Source organism: Oncorhynchus clarkii, chromosome 13, assembly GCF_045791955.1.
Source record: "Oncorhynchus clarkii lewisi isolate Uvic-CL-2024 chromosome 13, UVic_Ocla_1.0, whole genome shotgun sequence".
In the NCBI taxonomy this organism is placed as follows: Eukaryota; Metazoa; Chordata; class Actinopteri; order Salmoniformes; family Salmonidae; genus Oncorhynchus; species Oncorhynchus clarkii.
In genome coordinates this window covers 51,137,820-51,157,954 of record NC_092159.1, presented here as the reverse complement: position 1 = coordinate 51,157,954, position 20,135 = coordinate 51,137,820, and the positions used below count along the sequence as shown (strand labels likewise).

Sequence of the window (20,135 nt, the reverse complement as noted above, 5' to 3'; positions counted from 1 at the left end):
AGCAAAATTCTCTGAGAGAACAGACTGATCAAATTAAACTAGAACATCTAGTTTCTTTCACTTTTTATAGGCCATGTTTTTGCTATTGAACCATGGATTAAACACTATAAAGTATGCATTTTGTGGCATCATTCAAGTCTTGCTGACCCTATACTTCTATGGAATAATCTACACTCACACAAACTATATTACATCCCTGGGTGCAGATTTGTTAGACCCTATATTGAATTTAATGTGTCAAATGTCACTGAAGTTCATGAGTTCAGTCAAATTGAAGTCAAATGCCATATACTTTGAATTAAGAATGATATTTGGTCTTCATAATGGTATCTGCTCATGGTATTTATTGTCAGCGCTCTGTCTAAAAAGTCCTTATGTGATGGAGAACTCATAAGAGAAATTTGTAGGCCTTTACTTTTCATGCAGCCTACGTCATCAATGGTTTTGAGCGCGCCATTAATATTGTGCGCGCTACCAGGAGCAAGAAATCGACAGAGGAACAGCGCGCCCCCGAGAAAAGCACGGAGTCGTTTTAGTTACTGTATGCTTTACCCAAATGGAACACAAATCTGAGTTATTATGATGCACCTTTGCCCATGACCAACCACGGCATTCAGAATATTGAATCATAAGCCTACAAAGCATTGGGAATATACACCTTTTTCTCGTTTTGTAAGAAGCGTTCTAAAGGGGTTCCGGTGACGGATTGTTTTTTCTGTCAGGAAATTGGTTGCATAAAAAATACATTTTACTTTATGTCGGTGAGCATCAGGACCTGAATTTATGGAATATATTTCGCTTAAGTCTTCTGAACAGTTGGTGCATGTTTATCACTTCTATTCTACAAAGAAAGCACCGTTCTTTCCACTTTTGTTGAGTTCTTCCACTGCATATCGGGCACCGCGGAGATGGTAAAAGTTCAGTTATGCGCACATTATATTTTCTCGATAAAACCATTCGATCATAACTTGTTATCGATGCAAATGTATTAATTGTGTGTGGTCAACTATGTGTTGCGTCTGTCTCCTATAATTTTACATAATTATTCCGAAAATAATAGCCTGCTTTCGTAGTTGAATCTTCATCTCCCATTTCCACCATGTTGTGTGTTGAATTACTTTTTTTTCACCTGATTTCTTTGTTATAAAAAGTCTGGTGCCTGTTTTCAGTTTATGGATTTATAATAATTATTCTGTACAGAGATGGAACAATACAGTTAGGAGAGAAAAATGGCATAGAACAAAAAGGAAAAAGCTGCAAATTTAGCAGGAAAAGAGGCCATCAAAATCACGGAAATCGCTTCGTCCTTTTCCTTTGGTGTACTGTTACTGTTGCAAATGGATTTCATAAAGGCAACACGGTTATTGTTACATCTTTTGTGTTAGTTCACCCGTTCCATGCTGACAAAATGTCACTGGGAAATATTGATTATTGAATTGAGAGAATTATGATGGCCTATGTTCGTTTTTTCTATTCTAGTGTGTAAATTGGGCTTCTTGTTCCACAATGAAATGCCATCGGACGTTTTTCTTTTTTGATAACGTTTGGAAATATGGGCAAGTTGTCGAACGTTTTTGTGGTGACGGAAGGTTGACACTTTATTTTTTGGTCACTTTCTGAGCGCAGTCTAATGTAACGGATTTTGGACTATATTTCTGTTATTAAATTAATTTGGCATTAGAGAAATCCAAATGTATACGCATGTACAGTGACGATCTCGATGTGACGACATTGTGTTTTCTAGGCCTACTGCTCATTAGAATTTATATTTACTGGCTAGTGCGTAACAAACTTTCGTGGACCAGCGCGCGCACTAGTGCCCCCGCACCTGGGGGCAACCCCACCATGGCGCCCTCATCCCTCTGTATCTCGGTGTGGTTGTGTGAGTGAATCAACAACAAAGACTGGGGATCAAAGATGAGGATGATGCTCTGGAGATAACGGTTCAAACTGACGCTGCAGCATCTCTCCTGAGCACCCAGTTAGACGTTGAACCAGGAGGGAACGGCTCTCATCTTCCAGACAGAGGTTAATCATCAGGGCAACAACACAGGTGAGAGCTCATGCATATTCAACACATCACATCACAGAACAATTTCAAAAGGAATCCAACCTATAGAAACACTCACACCCTTATATGCTGAATATGGCTAAAGGACAACACTCAATAAGCTCTACTCAAAGTGTTATAATTTATTTTTCATCAAATTAATGAATAGTTAAGTGTCCTTAAGCCTCTTAAGGCCTAGTTGTACATCACCTGTAATTCTCATAGCCTAGGATTTCTCTCCTTCCTCCATGACATTCATTACTTGATCAATTGGACAGCCCCCAGTTCTGGTCCCCCAAGTCAAAGTGAATTACTCCCTAAAAAGCAATGATGAAAACCAGCAGACACTGTGGCCCACAAGAACTGGAGTTTAGAATGATACAGATGTAGGATCTTAATTTGAGCCAGTTTGCTACAGCAGGAAAATTACCCTGCAGCAACAGAAAACATGAATTATTATGTGGATTATAATTAAAGCTGCAGTATGTAACTTTTTTGGTGGCCCAACCAAATTCACATAGAAATCTGAGTTATAGATATGCCATTCTTATTGAAAGCAAGTCTAAGAAGCGGTAGATCTGTTCTATGTGCACTATTTCTATGCTTCCCATTCTCTTGTTTTGTTTTTGCTTCTTTTACTTTTGGTTTTGTATACCAGCTTCAAACAGCTGAAAATACAATATTTCTGGTTATTGAAAATATATTTCACACCGGTTTAGATGGTACAATGATTCTCTACACATTACATTGTTTGTTTTGCCACATAAACTGAAATTAGTCAAACTATTCGAATTTTAAAAAACAGAAAATGGCTGAGCAATTTCTGCATCTTGCTCCTTTAATGGACATTTCTGTAGTGGTTGATATATTTTTTGTTAGGACAAAACAAGTCTGACCTTTGCAAGTGGAAATTACAAACTTTAGAATACTTTTAAAACTGAAATACACTGCAAGTTTGCATTCCCTGCTGTGCAGGAAAATTCTCAGCAACAGAAGAGTGATCAAATTAAGATCCTACATCTGAACCAGTACAGGAAGTTCTATGCATGAAATTTTGTCCAACTAACATTTTGCAAGGGAATTTTCCTCCCTCCCTGATCATCTGCCTCCTCTCTTTCCTCGCTAGCCATTACTCATGGAGGTGGTAGTCAATCCATAAGTGGGGCTCCAGCTAACTCTGCTGGGAGGCTGTTTTGGATCTGTGTTTTTGTTTTGTTGTACAAAAAACTTGGCAGACAGTACTCTGAGTTGCACCACTAGGCCGCACTACAAACTTTTATGGCAAGTTTTTACTCAAGCCTTGCAGTGCAGCTGTGAACATAGCAGGTCACACCAACCCAGAGCACTTGAGCATGTTAAGCAAGGAGAGACGTGAGGCCAGGGACTGCTCAGGGTTTTTTGGATGTAAGGCACTGAGACAGCGCAAGGGCTGTGGTTGGGAAAAACAGCCTTAGACTAAACACCTAAAAGCAGGCAGAGAGAAGGGGAGGGAGGAAAAGCCATGTAAATCCAGTGAGTCCTGGAAATGCCATGCAAGTAAAATAAAGGGGGCACAGCTGACTGGGCTGGCAGTGTGCGGCCTCTCTCCTCGCTGAATTCCCCACATTCCTCTGTGAAGGTAATTAAAATCAGGAGAGCGGGGGAGCAGAACGACGGACCTGAGAGGACAGTCAATGTATAACAGAGATAGATAAGATGTTTGGTTGGTGTGTCCTGAAGCTATCTGTGACCCTGGGATTTCTCTCCATGTTCTTATAGGAGGAGGGAGGGCCAATGGTAGCAGGCCTTTGGTTTGTGGGTACAAAGGGTAGGCACATTTAATGTGTCTCTTGGGTGAGGAGAATGTGAGTGGCGAGGGGGCCAGACGGACATACCTGGCATTCCAGTGGGTGATTATTACCCAGAATTCCAAAAGGCCACTGAAGTGCTTCAGTTGCTGCTGCTGTTGCCCATTTATACTTCCACCCCTCTTCATCATACCACTCTACCTCATCAGCCACTCACCTCCCATCTTCATCCTCCTCTCTTTCGTGTTGTTTATGAGGCAGGGGCAGCATTGACATTTGGCACATGTGCAGTAGGGTATTATTTACAAGAATGCTCAATCAGCAGCACACCTGTTTCATTCCATTTCCACATCAGTCCTCTCAGATTCTAACAACAATACATTTCATTTGGTTAATAGATTTCACGCACCTTAGAGTCCAATGTGTTTCTCTGAATTTAAATATGAACTTAGAGTTGAGTTACAGTGTGCTAACCCCCCTGGGCAAAGTGGCCAGGCATGCTCAGGTCATTGGGAGGTGACTGGTGATATCTGCTGTGTTGACACTAGTGCCTTCTGGATTGGGTTCCTCTCCTGACCGGCTCTATTTGGATCAATAATAGAACGATATTGATCAGAGAAGATTGAGAGGCTGACCTTATAAAAAAAGGAACAGCAGTGCTTTGGGCAACACTACCTTACATAGGCAGTATTCTCTGATGATGAATCCAGTACGTGTAATAAAATGAAGTAACCAAACTATATAGTAATAACTAGCATAGCTAGATGATATTGTGCACCCCTACTGAGCACTATATTGGTCCTCAATATGTTTTTGTACTTACTAAGTTGTTACAGTGTAATAAGACCAATAGTATTGTGCTGATTGTTACTGTAGTGTAAGGCCCATATATGTGTCTGGTCCACTTTAGGTAAAGAGAATACTAAAATACTCTTTCACTTACCAAAGAAAGCACACATTTTCCAAGCACACTAATCTCTGCTGAATTCTAGTCTTATAGTTGTGTCAGTGTTTTTCGAATTCCAGGGTTTCTTTGTCATAGATCTGGCAACCTACTCCGCTAAAGGACATACGAGAGTGTCTAATGCTGTTGTCTTCTTGGATACACTATACACCTTAATACTCTACCTTGTCGGGGGGTAATGGTAAATCAGGGAAACATGTATACCTGGCACAACTCTGTCATCGTTTTTAAGAGAATATTGCCCTCTTAACATTAACAGTGGAGTTATGACGTGGTTGAGTGACTGTTTTATGGCTCATGCAGTCGGAGAAGTTTAAAGCTGTCAGAATATTCACAGTAAAACTTTTTCATGTGCTTTGTGCCAAATCTGTCAGTGCCAGTGGAGCTCAAGTTTCAGAGCTTTACAACTCTCACTTTTTCTCATGTGCAAAGTTTCTCTCTGTCACACACACACACACACACACACACACACACACAGAAAAGTAATTTTAGTTTATGTTCCATGCTTTCCTTGAGAAATGGATGGTACTTCAGAAATGACATTTTCTTATATACATTCTCCATGCACCCTATCTTTAAATACAATCCATTTAGTATGTTTATATCAAAGATAAACTGAATGTTTTTTAAGGACGGATGATGTCGTACACTTCACACTAAAAGATCATCTATTGCCAGTGCTACAAAATACGTTGAACATAAAGATGATGAATATGATGATGACTTGTGAATTTGATGACAACTGCAGCTTAGGTCCTGAAATATATTCCCCATGTTAACATAGTGGTGCATTCCCTGCAGGATGTTGATGGGTGGCACTGCAGAGTGAGGAGTCTGAAGATCTGAAGGTCTCTGAAGGTGGTTGGCTTAGACAGTGCTCACACAGACATCGCCAAAATGAGTGAGTTCCTTGTGTTGATTATGATGATGTTGGAACACAATATTACACATCAATGTACACTCAGATGAACACACACACACACACACACACACACACACACACACACACACACACACACACACACACACACACACACACACACACACACACACACACACAAACACACACACGCAAACACACACAGACCTACACACACTATTCCCCAGCCCCGGGCCTGTGTGAGTTGAGCTGAGCTGATTTTCCAGACGCTGGCCGGGCCGGCAGGTGAAGGATTGATTTTCAGTGTTATGGAGATGGGGCTCTGGTTCTCTCTCCTGCCCTACTGCTGTGTGATGTCTGTCCAAACTACACTAGGGGAATATTTCCCTTCGTGAGCTAACGCAGCCAATGCAGAGATCACTCAGAGATCAAGCATGGGAATAGAAATATCAAAAACATTGCAGTCTGTCCTCTCACTGGCTCCATTACCCTGTCGCTAGCTGAACACTCTCAATGTGGGATTATATAAAAACACACATTTTCTGTGTACACAACTAGAAGTGGGATTTATATGGCTATACGTGCACGTGCACACACACACCATTACACTTCAATTTGATCTCATGGTAAATTTGTGTTTCCACCAAACGTTCTCCTCTATAGATGAGCGTCAGGCTCTCCACTCCATAATGAAGGACCTAGTGGCCCTCCAGATGACGAGGCGCCAGCCTGGGCCCTCTTATGACACAGGGAAACCCAAGACTCTGCCCAACCCTGCCCCTGCTCCTACAAAGAGACAGGTAAAACCATCTACCACCCCACTCAGTCAACAACACACACTCTCCTCAGACAGGCATGTCATCATCATCTCCACATGACATATTGTTTCCCTTCATGACCCCATCATGACCCTGTAACCTCCCATGAACCCTCTTGACGGGGCTTCTTCTTTACTCCCCCAGGACGATGTCAGAATAAAGTTTGAGTTCAGTGGAGAGAGGAGGTGAGTGGGTTTTCTTGTTTTTGGATGTGTCTTTGTGTGTGTCTTTGTGTGTGTGTGTGTGTGTCTTTGTGTGTGTGTGTGTGCTTGTTTTATCACGTCTTTGTCTGTGAGAAGAGCATGGTCAGCTCAGCTCAAATGCACTCCAGATCTCCAGTCAGAATGGTATGTGAAGCGGAGAATGGAAAGGGAAAGGACTGTGGTTTAGCTGTGGCAGCCAGCAGAAACCACAGCTATGTTAGGTGTGCTTAGAGGAATCTGCACACACTGGGAACGGAATATGTTTGTAAATGTGTGTGTGCACGCTTGTGTTGCAGATCTAAAGAGGATATAGTTTCTAGACCGAAACACTTTTTTTCCTTCTGTCTGTTTGTCTGTCCATCTTACCCGCTGTTTGTCTGTCCACCTTACCCACTGTTTGTCTGTCCATCTTACCCACTGTTTGTCTGTCCATCTTACCCACTGTTTGTCTGTCCATCTTACCCACTGTTTGTCTGTCCATCTTACCCACTGTTTGTCTGTCCATCTTACCCACTGTTTGTCTGTCCATCTTACCCACTGTTTGTCTACGTCTTTTTTATTTGTGTAGGATACTGATGTTTGGGAGGCCTGTGCAGTTTGAAGAAATCCAACAGAAGGTCAAGACTGTCTTTGGCCAACAGCTAGACTTGCACTATATGAACAATGAGGTACAGCTAACACTCTCTCAGACAAACACCAACACAATGCATACACACAAAAACATTGGCCCTCACAGCAACCCACTTGATGTAGGTAACTTTTACGGCCAGTTTCCAGGACATTTAGTCCTAAGTACTAATATGCATGTTTAATGGAGATTCTCCCGTATTGTCTCTGTGCTTTGGTTGAGTCATTTCTGTGTGCTGTGTGTCCAGCTGTCCATCCCTCTGCGTGGTCAGGACGACCTGGACAAGGCCATTGACCTGCTGGACCGCAGCTCCAAGATTAAGAGCATCAAGATCTTGCTGCTGATGCAGGAGCAGTGCAATGTACTACACACACACACACACACACACACACACACACACACACACACACACACACACACACACACACACACACACACACACACACACACACACACACACACACACAGACAGACATACAGAAATAACCACACACATTAATCAATAAGATGTTATTAAAATCATATGTAATGGGGTAGTGTGTACAGTATATATGTGGACACTGACCACACCCCTCTCATCCCACCCCTAGGCGTCCCCATCTCCCTCTCCCTCTTCCCACCACACGGTGAGTAAGCAGGTGAGGATCAAAGCCTCCCAGTCCACGGGTGATGTCAGCACGGTGTACCAGCCCTCCGAGCCCAGGGGGCGCCACCTCTCCACCAGTGAGTATGAACAAGCAGATTCAACTCATAGCTGCTTCCTCTATTATTCTGCCTTTGCTTTCAACATCCTCTTTCTCCATTTCTCTCGCTATAACTTTGTTTTACAATAGAAAGGTAAGTGGTATCTCTCAATATGGAGAGTCAGTAATGTTGTATATTGTCTGGTTTGGTGTTTGTCATGTCCTGCTCTCTTAACTCATTTATTTTGCTAGCTTTTTCTTTGTGTCTCTCTATATCCCCCCCCCCCCCCCCCCCACTCTCTCTAGCTGCTGTTATTTCTCTGGCTTCCCCTCTTAGCAGTAGGTCCTCTTCCTGTCAACCATCACTGGCTGCTCTACAATGGCCTGCTGGCCACAAGCCAATCAGATTTAGAGACACTATTAGCATGGCTGGTCAATGTCCTGGTTTTAGAAACACTGGCTGTTTTGGGAGAGGGTTAAAATTAGTGCTGCGTGAGGGAAACTGTACAAATCCTAAATTATCTGTAGATCCACCACCTGAGGCAGAGTTACATTTCAAACAATCACATTATTAATCATTTAGATATTTTTCCCCCTCATTTCATTCTTTGGTTAGAGAGAGAGAGATCATATCTGTTATCCATTGTTTAACTTTTTTTTGTGTATCTATTTTTTTCATTTAGCAGATGCTCTTATCCAAAGCAATTAGGATTAAGTTCCTTGCTCAAGGGCACATTGACAGATTTTTCACCTAGTCTGCTCAGGGGTTCGAACCCACGACCTTTCGGTTACTGGCCCAAACACTTTTAACCACTAGGCTACCTGTCATTGATCTTGGTACACCAGAATCCCATTATCTCATGTATCTCATGTATTGATTTCCATTGGTTTAGAACAGTGTCATATGGCCAAGTCACAATCCTATTTCTTATCCTCCTCCTCCTCCTCTCTCCCGTCCCAGGCTCTCAGAACACAGGCCGTAGCTCCCCCCCTCCAGGCTATGTCCCTGAGCGGCAGCAGAGGATCGCCCGCCAGGGCTCCTACACCAGCATCAACAGTGAGGGAGAGTTCATCCCAGAGAGCGACCAGTGTGTGAGTCATTGCACTGTACACAAACAATTGCACGAACACACACAAACACACACACACACACACACACACACACACACACACACACACACACACACACACACATACACACACACTGTAGGGCTAATACTGTGTCTCCTCTCCCTAGGTCCTGGACCCCTGGAGCAGTGCAGAGAACTCTGTCTCAGGAAGCTGCCAGTCGCTGGACAGTAGCTCAGACAGGTGAGTGCAGGACTCTACCCCACATTCTACCCCGGGGTGAAAGTAAGCCAGTACGGTCTGGCACGGCGTCCCGGCAAAATAAATAGTGGGGGTACTCCGTACTGGCATGAAAAACATGAACCTATCACTATTAACACAAAATAGCAAGAAAACTATAGGCTATTATGGCATTATTTAACATGACCTCATGTCAGCTACATGAAAAATGAGTGAATTGACTTTAAACTGGGTGGTATACGCCCCAAATTGTGTTGTGGTTCGAGGAGAACACTTACATGCCTTGGAGATGAGAGGCCGAGAACGAAACACGGGCGGACAAGGTGGAGATGAGAGGCCAAGACCGAGGCGTGCGACCAACAGTGGATGCATCAATTCAGGCTACAAGTTTCGGCCTAATGACAATGTCATTAGAATACATGTGGGTGTTTTGTAACAGATGTCTCTTTCCATTCATCAGTGCACTGTTGGGATTTGGATGCTGGAATTATTTTGTGAGTGGACGAACGTGTACTGTTAGACTACAGGACCGCTTTTCTGAAGTGATTATTTGTTTGACAATCAGATGAAAACATGACTGCTTGTGTTTATACCACATTAAAAGGCATAGGCGGTGTGTCCAGAAGGCTAGGGGAAGCTTTCACTGAAGTCAATTGAATTAAATTGCCAAAATTATATAGCTCCTGTCTATACAGAAAGAAAGAAATTCATAAAAATAGGCTACTACACCAGAAAGCACGATTTGGCCACAGAGAATCATTAGCTTCTTTTTGTTTTGTATAGCCTACAGTTGGAAGGGCCCGCAATTTGGGCAGCATGTGGGAAATACCACATTTGAGTTGCAACTGTCAGTGAAAAGCAGAGAGACCCAGGTCGACGATCTAAAAAAATGTAATTGTTGAAAAAGAAATGACTATATCTGTGAAGAGATTGAGCAAATAGTAGCCTATTTTTTTTTAACTAGGCAGGTCAGTTAAGAACCAGTTCTTATTTACAAATACAGCCTAGGGACAGTGGGTTAACTGCCTTGTTCAGGGGCTGAACAACAGATTATTACTTTGTCAGCTCTGGGATTCGATCCACCAATCTTTCAGTTACTGGCCCAATGCTCTAACCACTCGGCTACCTGCCGCTCTTATTGGCACCAGTGGAGAACATCGTCCATATCCCTGGTCAGTCTGCATATTCACTTTATCATTGGGTCAGTGCCACTTTTGTTTGTTTTTGGACAACAATTTCCTCCTCCAGGTTAGATGTACTATATTGTATTTGATGTTTCCCCTTTTCGTAGGCCCATTATTTGGATCAGACAACGTTGTTTTAATTGATCAGGTTGTCAGTTTCAGCAGAGTAGGCTACCCTGTAATTTTTTGTTGTATAAAAAATGTATTCTGCCAATGTCACCAGTCATAAAAAGTGTAGTAGAATTGCATGAAAGGCCAACATTTTCCTGTGCTTGGAAAGGAGGAGAAGTGTGTCTGATATAGCCTAGAGTCTAGGCTTACTCTATCCATGACGCACTGCAGTCAAGTATTTTTAATGAACATTTATTTTTATATTATTAGTTTAAATGATGACTATCCAATCTAATCATCACATTAATCATCACATTAGCTAATCATCACATTAGCCTATCTTTAATACGTCTGCAAATGTGAGGATGGATGGAATGCTTTATTATAAAGGTACATTTTTATGGTGTAAATTAGCTTCCCCAAACTTGAAACCCATGTGCTGCCTATGTTATTAAAGATGGTCCTCCCGAGTGGTGCAGTGGTCTAAGGCACTGCATCACAGAGCTTGAGGTGTCACTACAGTCCCGGGTTCGATCCCAGACTGTATCACAGCCTGCAGTGACTGGGAGACCCATGAAGTGGCGCACAAATGGCCCTTTGTCGTCTGGGTTAGCGGAGGGTTTGGCATTCTAGTAACTCCTTGTGGCGGGTCGAGTGCCTTCAAGCTGACTTTGGGCACCTGAAAGCTGACTTTGATCGCCAGCTGGACAGTGTTTCCTCTCCCGGGTTAAGCGAGCACTGTGTCAAGAAGCAGTGTGGTTAGGCAGGGTCTTGTTTCGATCTTTGCCTTTCCCGAGTTCGATGGGACAAGACTGTAACTACCAATTGGGGATAATTCTAAATAAAAAAACAGGTATAACACGTTAAAAGTGATATGTCAAATCTTTACTAGGCCCACAGAGATCATATTTGAAATTAATACGGATTCTATATGTAATTATATAATTACACCGCATACACAATTTTAAAAAAGTGTATGCGCGATACCGGTAAGAAATCTACTTTTACCCCTGATTCTACCCCACACGTACACAATACTTGTACACAATACTTGACTTTGGTTATAAAGACAGTGTATGTATTTTGAGGAAGTGACCATCAACTCTCACTCTCTCTTTATTTGTCCTTCCTTCCAGCCCCTCCCTGAGGAAGTCACGCATGCACCGAGCCAAGAGCTACCCTGATAACCGGCAGCAGGAGAACGTCTCTGGTGGGTGCCCAGGAGGAATCCTGATATCACTACATAAGATATAGATCCTCACTGTCACGGAAAACTGTCATTTATACAGTAATTTTGAGGTATTATCAACAGTAAAAAACATTGGAAGTTTTACTGTAGCATACTGTAAATGATGGGGAAATTGCTGTATTTCGAATGGTACTGTAATTCCACCTCACAAATACAGTACCGTACTGTATCTTTAGAGCGCCAAAAACCTTATGACCACTAGTGGGTGCATGGTATTGTTGTCTCGGGCTTATTACTATATTTTGAGGCGTGTCTTGTAAGAGGCTATATTTGTTGCACCCATGAGTGAGAATGCTGGACCAATTTTACTCTTATGTGGTTAAAGTGGCCCATCAATAAAAAAATGTATTAGGGCAGATTGGAGTGGCAGCAAATGGTTGAGCATTTTGCCATGTCCTTTTGGTCTGTTTTGACCTGAAGTCTCGGCCAGTTTGGAAGCCTTTGTTAAGGCCTCTAGAAGTGCAAGTGATATAAAGCACCAAATATGAATTAATGTGCTGTAATATGTAAACACTTAGCAGCCAACCTGCTTGCACCAATCCCATGTAATTACAGTAAAATACAGTCATCCACATATTCATTCCGATTACGGTAGCATTTAGTTTTTTACAGTATAATACAGTCAGTTTTATGATATTTTACTTTGTGTCATTACACAGTACTTGCTTTGATACCGTATTCATATTACATCAGGTGTACGGTAATATGAAATACAGAATTTTACTTGCATCCAAGCTTCCTGTAAGCTACTGTCAAATTCATGGTAACCCATTTACAGTGCTGGCAAGAGAGCCGCTCTCAAGCCCCTTAGCAACAGGCCTAAACCACAATGCAACTCCTAGCAACAATGCAACAATGTAGTCCCAAGCAACAGCACAGAGCAACAAGGCAGCTCTTAGCAGCAGAGCCTCATGTGAATGCTGTATGACTGAGCTGAGTCTGAATCCTGTTGTAGTCTAACCTTCACCCTCTCGCTCGCTCTCTTTACTCCTTCCTCCCTCTCAGACCGGGAGAACCATGTGTATGATAAGGTGGTGGGGAAGGGAGGGACATACCCCCGCAGGTACCATGTCTCCCTGCATCACAAGGACCATAGTGAAGGTAGGGGCACTGTTCACTGTTCCTCTCACCAAACCACTTTGTGCCATATGACTTTGTATTTGACCTTTCCCTGACCCCTCTCTTGAACCATCTCCTCCTTCTCTTGGTCTCTTGGTTCTTCTCTCATCACTCCTTCACCCTCAACTCTCCTCTCATCCCCCCAGGTCGGAGAACGTTCCCGCGGATTCGTCGCCCCCAGGGTAACCTGTTCACCCTGGTGCCCTCACGGCGCTCCCTCAACGGCAGCGAGGAGAGTCTGGGCAGCTGGCAGCTAGTGGACAAGCAGGGCAGGCTCCGCCCACAGGAGCGCCCTGTCGCCCACAAGTGTGAGTCCCGACCCTGCCTCTTCATCTTATATTTACATATATTACACATATTTCACATATATTTTATAGTTATTAGAGATTTAATACTAATAAATCTATTTTTGTATCCTACACATTTTAAATAAGGGATTTAGTTTGTATGATGAATGCAGTGTGTTTTGAGAGTATGGTGTCATGTTTACTATATGGAGAGGATGATATGTATGGTGTATGCCCCTCCCTCCACAGCCCCCAGTGCTCCAATGACGTGGAGGCGGGGCAAGCTGCTGGGCCAGGGGGCGTTTGGGAGGGTTTACCTGTGTTACGATGTGGACACGGGACGGGAGCTGGCCGCCAAGCAGGTGGTGTTTGACCCGGACAGTCCTGACACCAGCAAGGTGAGACAGCAGCGGGTGCCGGAACAGTATGCTACTACACAGATTGTTTTCTGCTTTTATATCAAAGTCTACTGTTCACAACCAGGCTACTGTAATGTATTTATGCCAAGATGACTCAGACTCCCCAGCCTGAAGGAGAACTCTGTATGACTTGAGTTCCCGTGTATTGTTAAAGATTGGTGCAGAGGCTTAGCCTGGAGCAATGCCAAGAATGAGGTAATGTGTTCAGCAAGCTACTTTACTCTTAAGAGGCGATTGTGGAGGAATGCAGTATGGTGCTGTGTTTAACCTGACTGAGTTTTACTAGCTAATTGTTGGTCAACTGTCTTCAACACAAAAAGCGCTATGCTCTGAATCACTAATGCAGTCAAATCCTGACTGAGTGCTCATCTCTGTCTCTGAGAGCAATGAACTTTGAGGAGATTCAAGGGACTTTCTTTCCTTTCTCTCTCCCCCCTCTTTAATGTCTTTTCCTGTCTGCCACTGAGAAAACATGCACTGTCACTTCCTGTATCTGAGTGGAGTATTTGCAGGAGGGTGAGGAGGGGGAGAGTAGCAGAGCCAGCTTTGCCTTGGCCTCCAATCACCCCTTAAACTCTCCTCTTCTCTCTCGCACTCTCCCTCTTGCTCCCATTCTCTCTCTCCCATTCTCTCTCTCTCCCATTCTCTCTTGCTCTCTCATCTCTCTCTCTCTCTCTCTCTCTCTCTCTCTCTCTTGCTGTCTCTCTGTCTCTCTTTCTCTCTCTCTCACACTCTCTCTCTCTCTCTCTCTCTCTCTCTCTCTCTCGCTGTCTCTCTGTCTCTCTCTCTCACACTCTCTCTCTCTCTCTCACACTCTCTCTCTCTCTCTCTCTCTCTCTCTCTCTCTGTCTCTCTGTCTCTCTCTGTCTCTCTCTCTCTCTCTCTCTCACTGTCTCTCACTGTCTCTCTCTGTCTCTCTGTCTCTCTGTCACTCTGTCTCTCTGTCACTGGCCCCCCAGCTTGCAGCGGATGTTAATCCGTTGTTGTTGTTGTTTTTATCTATTTAGTGGGTCTTTGTGTTGTGGATACTTTGTATATATCTCCATTTCCCTCTTCCGCTCTCTCTCTGTGATGTGATCTCTGTGGCCATACTCTCTGAGGTAAACAGAGGAACTGCTTTTGAGGAACTGGACTGTTACCGCTAATGTCCTATCTGCAGAGAGAGCTGGTCTGTGTGTCTGAAATGATTTTTCCATTTGTCAGATTTTTTTGTTGTCTTTGTATAACTTTTGGTGGACAGATCATTCATATCATGTAATGTTGAGGATTTGTTGTTGTCGAGTACAACAAACCTGTTGATCCCTGTCTGTCTGTCTGTCTGTCTGTCTGTCTGTCTGTCTGTAGGAGGTGAGTGCTCTGGAGTGTGAGATCCAGTTGTTAAAGAACCTCCACCACGAACGCATCGTCCAGTACTACGGCTGTCTGAGGGACCACAACGAAAAGACCCTCACCATCTTCATGGAGTACATGCCGGGGGTCAGTCTATTCTTCACACGTCGGCTCAGGGCTGGAGTGTTGGGGGTTAAAGGGTATCTGTGGTGTTCTGTCCTGGACTGTGTCCCAGTCTCTCCTGGGAATAGGAGTATAAACCATGCACTTCCTTCTTGTCTTTCAGGGTTCAGTCAAAGACCAGTTGAAGGCCTACGGGGCGCTGACGGAAAACGTGACGCGGAAGTACACACGGCAGATCCTGGAGGGCATGTCCTATCTGCACAGCAACATGATCGTTCACCGTGACATCAAAGGTAGTTATGTCAACACACTGCTCAGATGGCCATTTGTAGTAAAGATAGTCAACTAAATGGCTATAGACTTCCAGACTCACAAGGACCTAAAATCTACATTTAAAATACAAGGAAGGTGGTTGGGTGAGTCTGTGTCACATGGTGTTACTCTGTCGTCTCCTTATCCAGGTGCCAACATCCTGCGGGATTCGGCGGGAAACGTGAAGCTGGGAGATTTTGGCGCCAGCAAGAGGCTGCAGACCATCTGCATGTCTGGCACGGGCATCCGCTCGGTCACTGGCACCCCCTACTGGATGAGCCCCGAGGTGATCAGCGGAGAGGGCTACGGCAGGAAGGCTGACGTCTGGTAAGGACCGGGACACGTGGGGTTGGGGTTTGGGTAAGAGGTCTTATACACATGCAGGTGATCCTGATTAGTTGTGTTGATAGGGGGGAGGCGGGGGATAGATGTCTCTTCTGGGAGTGTGTGAATGTATCTTCAGGTCAAGTGTCAGATGCTTTCCTTGTGCTCTTATAAGTAGTCTCCTTCCCTGATAGAGTGGCTGGACTGCTGGAACGTGAAGGGAGGAAAATAGCTGTTCTAAAAGGGGGAAACCATTCTTCTTCAAGGGAAAAATTGCTATATATAAATTAGTACAAATGCTATATATAAAATAGTACAAGTGCTATATATAAAATAGTACAAGTGCTATATATAAAATAGTACAAGTGCTATATATAAAATAGTACAAGTGCTATATATAAAATAGTACAAGTGCTATATATAAAATAGTACAAGTGCTATATATAAAATAGTACAAGTGCTATATATAAAATAGTACAAGTGCTATATATAAAATAGTACAAGTGCTATATATAAAATAGTACAAGTGCTATATATAAAATAGTACAAGTGCTATATATAAAATAGTACAAGTGCTATATATAAAATAGTACAAGTGCTATATTTAAAAGAGAATGTCGAGAAGGACTGCCTCACTCCCACGTACAGGGCCCTGAAATGGGTCGGCCCACCTGCTGCCCAGGAATTCCCCTGTGCAATCTGATTGTGTAGTATCCCATCAGGCAAGGGATGTGATTGGCCAAGAGCCAGTCAACCAGCCAGCTTGTGACAGGGTTCGGAATGTTCCCGAATTCATTGCTCCCCTGGGGGGCCAGACCAGGCCGAAGCGTCGGTAGGGGGTAATAGGTCCAAAGGGGAGTCTGTCCCTAAACCCAACTCCCCTCACCAGCCCCCTGCTCTGTCTGACTCCAGGACTGAAATGGCCTCCCGTAGCCAGCAAAAGCACACTTTAATTGTCAACAGGGAAAAAGTTTCCACCAAAACATTCCAGTGGGGCCTGGGAAAGCAGAAGAGCAGAGGGATGGCCTTTTCCCTTCGTGCCTGTAGTGAGGAAAAGCTGCCCTTTGTTTTTTCAGTGTGTTAACACTGTTTTTGTCCATTCACACAAGTCAATAAGTTATACGATTGTGTATTGCATTCAATGTCCTATTCTGATGTTTGTGTGTGAGCGTGTTTAAAGTTTCTAGTTGTATTAGTCAGACAGTATGTACAGGATACACATGTACACCGTCTAACAAAATGCTGACTTGCAGGTTCCTTCTCAACAATGCAACAACAAATAATAATAGATAACAATACAGACATAAAGTAAATGGCTCAGTAGAATAGAATACATTTTTTAGCATAAGTATAATACAGGAAGGCGCCATTTATATTCCAATATTTACACATGTTTTGTGGAAGGGGAGATTGGGCGGCAAGTGTTTAAATGTGTATTTGAGCTCGTATGGGTGTTCTCTTAACCCTGTCTCCTTCCCCAGGAGCCTGGGCTGCACAGTGGTGGAGATGCTGACAGAGAAGCCTCCCTGGGCCGAATACGAGGCCATGGCAGCCATCTTTAAGATCGCCACCCAGCCCACCAAACCCCTGCTGCCCTCACACACCTCGGACCACACCCGTGACTTCATCCACCGCATCTTTGTGGAGGCCAAGCACCGGCCCAGTGCTGAGGAGCTGCTCAGACACCCTTTCTCCCAGATCCTCTGCTGAGGGGAAGTACTAGTACACTCTCTCTGTCTCAACCGCTCCTCGGGACTCAAGGCCTACAGCTGACATCTAGACTCTAGACTTGGAATTTGGAACTTGGCCCTTTCCATCCTACAGCTCTCTCCCCAAACCAGACTCACCACCAGTCACACTCATTCCTTAACCCACAAATACACATTATCCATTATGATGGATAATAGCACAGTGCCATTATTCCAAGCTGTTAACGACAATTATCAAATTCACCTCCAACTTCCCCCACTAGGGGGAGCTATATGACTGATCAGTGTTCAGCTGTCTGCTGTGGAGAACTGGACCCACCAACTCCATACGAACTGAATTGTTTCAGCTATCATCTTGGTGGTCTGTGAGAGGATCAAACATACACACACACACACACACACACACACACACACACACACACACACACACACACACACACACACACACACACACACACACACACACACACACAGACACTCCAAACACATCAAATCTATTATATGTGGCTCAAGATGGGATTTGATCAAGCACCGCCACCGAATGTGCCTTTCAAATATGCCAAAGTGTCCCCTCCTAAGTTTACATTCTCTAGATGGGCTGTTAGATGAGACCCCTGAGGTAATGAACTGTTCATATGGGACTTACAGTAAGCTTGAGCAGAGCAGTGTCTGGTCTACTTAGGCCAAGACAGCAGACCCACAGCCACAGCTCAGTGCTTCAACATGGTAACTGATGAAACCAACAGATGCACCACTCAGTGTTATAGAGACGGGATGGATTTAATTTTTCACTTTCTCTTCTGATTCTTCTCTGATATTCTTTGTAATTTTGAGAAAGTGCCTCTTGATGGTCTTTTGAAGACTCACAGTCCCTGATGGAAGCCCATGCTGATCTGTCCTGTCCTCACCATACAACATGGAACCAGAGCCATCAGTGTTTTTGTGTTGTCATTATGACCTTCACAGTAGACCATTGTGATGACTGTGCCTTATACTCCAACTCTCCACTGCAGCCCCTCAGTATCACAGCCCAGGGTTTTCTGAGTGTACCAAAAATGAACGATTTCATTCATGAAGGGGTTGGTTTCCAGTTTGGTTGGAGGATATGCTAACTACACAATATTACAAATTATATTGTACTTTGTGATTGAAAGAGAGATTTTATTTTAGTCTTAGACAAATACAATCCTAATGCCTTGATTTGAAAGTGAGTTGCCATTAGGTTTACCAGCTTTCTATGCGTTGACAAGTGTATCTAGGAAAATGCTACGCCAAACAGTGGAACTCTGCCATTTAGGATTCATTTGAGTCAGATGCACTTTTATGTCAAATTAATGTTGTTGGTTATTGTTCGCCTTACGAAATTAACTTTTTTTTTAAAACTTTAAATATTACATTTCTTTCACTTTTATTTAAATTCCTATGTTCATCCATTCCTGAATTTTTATATTCAAATATATATGTATAAATATATTTTTTATATATTGACTCTAGACAATTTGAAATCTAATGAGGATGCATTTAGACCTATGAGATAAATGTTGCCGTTTGAAATGATAAATTGTTAAAGCAGCTGGTTTTGCAGAAATTACAACATTGGGGTTTATTAGTGAAACACTTTGGGTGGAAAACGACCTCTGCCTATCTTACCTGGTCTCTGCTCCAAAACAAGAAACATATCCACATTCCTAGCTCCAGTATAATATATTATGTCTAATGGTCCATGCTTTATTAAAAGGCAACACTCTTCCATTGGACCCTTCCAGTTGGACTGCCCTGTCAAACCTCTCACAGTTTCACTACTTCATTAACAAGGCCACCGCCTAGGATTTAAAGGCTGCTGAACTTCCTCCATATTTCTCCTTGCTGGCGTGATGTGTGGGAAATAGAGGGGAAGTATGTGAAGTGTAATTTTAAGAGTATGCACTAGAATGCTATGTCTCACCAGAATGACCTTCTCTTAGTGTCATTCTTGCAGAGCAGAGGGGCTGAAAGTGTGCATTAGTTAGACTGAGCTGAGCAGGAAAGGGATGGAGGAGTTCTGATCAGGTAGATGCCAGAGACCGGGGTTCCACCCAACATGACGACTTTGTTTAGCTCAGGGTTCGAGAGACCGACCGGTGCCCAATGTCTGGGGCCCTCCACACTGAGCAAAGGGCTTTCTACAATTACCTTTTTTCGTTTTATTTTCCATTTATTTCCATTTATTTCAGTGTTACTGGCTCTAAACTACTTTCATAAGTGAATCAAATGGATATCATGTGGCTGCTAGATGTTAAAGAAGGCAGCTAAGAATCAGTTCAGTATTAGAAATGGTCCTGTTATATACAAAGAGCCAAAACAAATGTTTCTGTTAACAGAAGAACCCTGGGGTAAGCAAATGAAACAGGAGTTAAACGTTTAGATATATACATGTATGTAAATGTATAAATGAGTATGTTTAATGACAGGGGACTTGCAGTGCAAAGTCACTCCAGTGTATCAAATGTATTTACGTAGAAAAAGGAACAGTATGTTAAATGACATTGTTTTTCTATATCTTTGAGTGCCTAATTTCAAAAACAAATAAATGTTCTTTGTCTCTGGTCCAATATTCTGACCTGCATACTTGTTTGTTTGCGTAATGTTTGGTGTACGTTCCAGTCATG

At 43.3% G+C, this 20,135-nt stretch overlaps 1 protein-coding gene across 1 annotated transcript; it reads left to right on the top strand.

The window, feature by feature from the left end:
- Positions 1-495: 495 nt before the first annotated feature.
- LOC139365024 (mitogen-activated protein kinase kinase kinase 3-like) lies at positions 496-20,078 on the top strand. The gene is made up of 17 exons (XM_071102334.1): positions 496-2,053; positions 5,603-5,702; positions 6,345-6,481; positions 6,644-6,684; positions 7,271-7,370; positions 7,578-7,691; positions 7,921-8,053; positions 8,975-9,105; positions 9,251-9,324; positions 11,753-11,826; positions 12,871-12,966; positions 13,131-13,292; positions 13,521-13,669; positions 15,035-15,166; positions 15,306-15,435; positions 15,604-15,781; positions 17,260-20,078. Exons 2-17 carry the CDS (start codon positions 5,699-5,701, stop codon positions 17,486-17,488), a joined length of 1,884 nt encoding a protein of 627 aa, XP_070958435.1. The 5' UTR covers positions 496-2,053; positions 5,603-5,698; the 3' UTR covers positions 17,489-20,078.
- The last annotated feature ends 57 nt before the right edge of the window (positions 20,079-20,135 follow it).